At 45.0% G+C, this 5,002-nt stretch overlaps 1 protein-coding gene across 1 annotated transcript; it reads left to right on the top strand.

The window, feature by feature from the left end:
- Positions 1-205: 205 nt before the first annotated feature.
- Positions 206-4,693, top strand: LOC111221532 (keratin, type II cytoskeletal 8-like). The gene is made up of 9 exons (XM_022744967.1): positions 206-690; positions 2,074-2,282; positions 2,390-2,450; positions 2,551-2,646; positions 2,797-2,961; positions 3,081-3,206; positions 3,314-3,534; positions 3,626-3,681; positions 3,799-4,693. The coding sequence occupies exons 1-9, from the start codon at positions 316-318 to the stop codon at positions 3,936-3,938; spliced, it is 1,449 nt and encodes a 482-aa protein (XP_022600688.1). The 5' UTR covers positions 206-315; the 3' UTR covers positions 3,939-4,693.
- The last annotated feature ends 309 nt before the right edge of the window (positions 4,694-5,002 follow it).

The raw sequence follows: 5,002 nt of genomic DNA, 5'->3' as shown, positions 1-5,002 counted from the left end.
CCTCTTCAGCCTCTCCTGGTGCAGGGTGTGTCATGGCTTATCTTCTGACAATCCCTCCCTACCTGTTTTACAGGATTGGCCACTCCTGTCATTCAGACCCAGAGGCGTGTAGGCTGAGGTGGAGGGGAGGCTGGACAGCAAAAGTGAGAGTACAGGTTGAAGTGGCTGAGGAGGAACCTCCCCCTGACTCAGCACAGCCATAAAAGCAGACAGGGTCTGCTGTCAGACACTCAGAGGGACTTGGCTCTCCTTTTGAAGCCTGATCATCTTCAGTTTTCTTCTGCTCAACAGCTGCCCACCTTTACCACTGCAAACATGATGAGAAAGTCATACTCAGTCTCAGGCTCTACTGGCAGCACCAGGAGGTCCTATGCAGGACCAGGTGCCAACTCCAGCTACTCCGTAAAAAGAACCACCTATGGTTCTGGTTTGGGTGGAAGTTCTAGCTTTGGTGGAGGTTCTGGTCTTGGTCTGGGTATGTCTGCGATGAGCACCAGTGGTGGTTTTGGTCTGTCTGCTGGCCAAACAGCAGGCTGTTACATCGCACCACCGATCACAGCTGTCACAGTCAACCAGAGCCTGCTGGCCCCACTCAACCTGGAGATTGACCCCTCCATCCAGGCTGTCCGCACCCAGGAGAAGGAGCAGATCAAGTCCCTCAACAACCGCTTCGCCTCCTTCATCGACAAGGTTGGTTCCCTTGAGCTCTGTGTGACTTTCTTATGGCTGATATGACATTTACTGTAGGCCTCATTATCTTACTGGCATCCTGCATCCTCCCTGGGCTTCATTTACTTCTAGCAACTGTCAAAAGTGAACTGTCTTATTTCTCCTCTCATTGAAAAGAAATGGCCAAACTTTTAAAACTTAAGTACCTCGTATAGTTACAGCAACCTGCTTTTTCAATGAAACTACAGAGTATTGTTATTTTAACTGTCAAAGCTGACACAGCAAGAGAGCCGTGAATCTTATCTCTGTGGTGTTGTATCCATCAATGAGTTACAGCCTCTGGGATTAGGCGAAGCTTATAAAAATCTCAAAGTCTGTCAGTGATCGTGACCCTGTCATACACAGGAAACTCCAATCCAAAATCTACAGTTGGCCTGTCTGAGCCTCTCTGCCCACTATCTAAACATGGGTGGGTATCATACGATTGCAGTGCCTCGCCCATCCCTCACCTGGTAGACTGGTAGAGACAGTAGGGATCTATCTGCACTATGCCCGCAGAGTCCAAAGTCTGTCAGTTGCACATTTCACCTATCACCTGGTTGTCATGGGCAACATGAATGCTAAATACAGAGTTGTAACTCAACTTTCACTTGTTTTCAGTGCTACAGTAACACAGTCTGTGTTGCGTGCAAGCTATATGGTGATTACTTTTATGCAGAGTGAGACACTAGGAATTTGCACTCGGACAAAAACTCCCATCTCTTGATACTGAGCTGCTTTGTGTTCTGCGGTCTCTCTGCCACACCTAGTTTTTTTTTATGGCTGGAGTGACTGTGACTTTGCCTCCATAGCTCAGCAGAGCATGCAGGATGAGTCATAGCCAAACAAGAGATACAATAGAAACACTTAAAACCACATACACATGTTAGTGAAACATCTGGATAGAACTCAATCTATTATTTGTTTCAAGAAAGAAGATCTGTATTCAATGACTTCTAAAAGGCTCAGAAGTTCCCTTTTACACCATTTACTGTTACTGCTGCCTGACCCGTATCCATACAAAGATATTCCTTCATGAGTTACAATTGTTGTGACTAGGGTGTGGCAATTGTGATATGTCCCTATCTATTCAGTCATGCAGATAAAGGTGAGGCACTTCAAAAACCCGATAGCACAAATGACACACCCTTCAAATCCTTTTTGTGCTGATCCGGCCCTATAAAAATGATAAGAATTGTTTTAATCACCACTGAGCTCAAAAACAATTCAGAGAAGAGTCTGTGACAGTTAAAGCACCAGCCAAACCACAATCCCTATTTATAGACCATTCACTATCGAAAATGCAATAAAATAATTGTTTTTAGAACATTCTTTGACATCTACTCTGGTTTTGTATCTGCACAGGTCCGTTTCCTGGAGCAGCAGAACAAGATGCTGGAGACCAAATGGAGCCTCCTGCAGGACCAGACCACCACCCGCTCCAACATCGACGGCATGTTCGAGGCCTACATCGCTAACCTGCGCAGACAGCTCGATGGGCTGGGCAACGAGAAGGTCAAGCTGGAGGGAGAGCTGAAGAACATGCAGGGCCTGGTTGAAGACTTCAAGAGGAAGTGAGTGTTGGCATAACATGGTCAATAGTTACAGCATATGTCTAATATGATGAGCAGATGTTCGGAATGGGGAAGATGTACTCACGTGCTGCCTTGTGTTCCAACAGGTATGAGGATGAAATCAACAAACGTGCAGCTGCGGAGAACGAGTTTGTGCTCCTGAAGAAGGTGGGAATGCAGCAAGAAGGCCCTTTAAATTGATTTTTATCCTGCAGGTTTAATGTGGCCAATTATAACACTTTCTGCTTGTACGTAATTTTCTTTTCAGGATGTCGATGCTGCCTACATGAACAAGGTGGAGCTGGAGGCCAGGGCTGATGCTCTTCAGGATGAGATCAACTTCCTCAGGGCCGTCTATGAGGCTGTATGTAACACCTATAATATCTAATTCAGCCAATTTATATCATAGCAGTATGATAAGCATTTGAGTTAAAGCTGATCATCGTCCATACAGTATAAATCTAATGAAAAGGACAAGGAGTTCACTGTTTTACATCAACCTTTGGTTCTGTAGGAGCTTCGTGAGCTGCAGGGCCAGATCAAGGACACCTCCGTCGTTGTGGAGATGGACAACAGCCGCAACCTCGACATGGACTCCATTGTGGCTGAAGTGCGTGCTCAGTACGAGGATATTGCCAACCGCAGCAAGGCTGAAGCAGAGACCTGGTACAAACAGAAGGTGAGTGAAAAGCAAAGCCAAGGTGCTATATCCCCTGCATCTTTTATACGCACTTGCAACAACTCAACCAAACTTCTGAGTCATCTTCACGATACACATTCTTGTATTTTTCATAACAGTATGAGGAGATGCAGAGCTCTGCCGGACAGTACGGTGATGACCTGCGCAGCACCAAGGCTGAGATTGCTGAGCTGAACCGCATGATCGCCCGCCTCCAGAATGAGATCGAGGCTGTCAAGGGACAGGTATATTACGATACATTCTCACGGATGACACCTTATTATTAACACACTCCATTGTATAAGAGGATGTGCATGTGATGCTAAACCATTTGTGGCATAATTTTCCACAGAGGGCAAGCCTTGAGGCCCAGATCGCAGAGGCTGAGGAGCGTGGTGAGCTGGCGGTGAAGGATGCCAAGCTCCGCATCAAGGATCTGGAGGAGGCTCTGCAGAGAGCCAAGCAGGACATGGCCCGCCAGGTGCGCGAATACCAGGAGCTGATGAACGTCAAGTTGGCCCTGGACATTGAAATCGCCACCTACAGGAAGCTGCTGGAAGGAGAGGAGACCAGGTGGGATGAACTTGAATATACAATATTATTTCATGGCCGTTACTTTTAACTCTGAATTTTAAGCACTAACTCAACATTATTACTCCCTCAGACTGGCCAGCGGAGGCACCAGCGCAACCATCCACGTGCAGCAGAGCTCTGGCGGTGGTAAGTTTCAGATTTTATGCATCATTCTCATAAACGACACCCAAACCAGCAGACTACACCGAGACATGGATGGATTAATGATAACACTTCCTGTTTTCTTTTTTCTTCCTTCTCCAGGATTCTCCAGCTCCAGCTCCAGCGGCGGATTTGGCTACGGTGGCGGCAGCAGCAGCAGCTTTGCTGGTGGTTATGGCGGTCTCGGTGGCACTGTCACCAAGTCCACAGTCTCAACATCCAGCAGCAGGAGAGTCTTTTAAAAAAAGGAGAGCCGTCCCTCTTCCCCTTCAGAAACTCTTGAAAATTATTTAAATCTGTGACCTTTCAGGGTGCTATGCAATATTGCAATATTACCAGTGATTCCTATAATGTCTAAAAAAATTAATATGCATTGGATTGTGTTACACTGCCACCATTTGTGTTTCAAGGATCACTGGCTGCTTTTTTTTCTCTGTACCTCCACATGATTTAACAAGAGTTTCTGAAGGTAAACATGGCCTTAAACACACAAGGGCCAGATCAGTTAGCAAGGCTGAATTTGTTTTCCTTCTGTACTTCCATCCAAGAAATAAGAAAAAATGCAAAAAAACAAACAAACAAAAAAACAAAGGATTTCATGGAGTGTTAAAACTAAGCAAGGAAATTGTTTGAAAATCTGTACTCAATTTAGTCAACTAAGATCTCAGTTCTCAGCTGATGATTCCTACATTTGAGTTCTGACATTAGTAAAAAGAGCAGGTCAATGACCAGATCTGATCACAAGAGAGTGCAAGAATAAGATATTTTTGTGACGTTACATATTTACAGTTAAGCTTTGAACTGATTGGTTACTGGCCTGTTGCTTTTTACTGTTCTGTCAAATGTTTCCCTGCTTAGTTTTGCCTTCTTTTGCCTTCAAACTAAAACTATGTTGAAACCAGATTTATTTTGAAAAAGCCTTCTCAGCATCTGACTGATGAATGTTGCAGCAAATGACATCAAATCAATCTGAATAAAATAAATCTGAGTACCAGAATGACTGCCTCTCTCTCTCTCTCTTTCTCTCTCTCTCTCTTATTATTGTTGTCATGAATAAAAAGAACAAGGAGAACACAGCCTGTCTGCTTCCAGCTTAAGAGGTTTGCACAGCAACAGCAAGATGAAATTTCCTCACTAAGATTTCACATGGTGGCAGTGCTGTGCCATTTTTACTCTTCTGGTTTGGTTTTGTAATCCCCTCTGAACGGTATGCACCACTCACCAAGCACTTTTATTAGTAACACCATACTAACACTGGGTAGAACCTTCCTTCACTCGTTCTACCACATTACACGCACGCACGCAC

Source organism: Seriola dumerili, unplaced genomic scaffold, assembly GCF_002260705.1.
Source record: "Seriola dumerili isolate Sdu_G_001 unplaced genomic scaffold, Sdu_1.0 BDQW01000088.1, whole genome shotgun sequence".
NCBI classification, from domain to species: Eukaryota; Metazoa; Chordata; class Actinopteri; order Carangiformes; family Carangidae; genus Seriola; species Seriola dumerili.
This window is presented reverse-complemented; position numbering and strand designations above follow the sequence as displayed.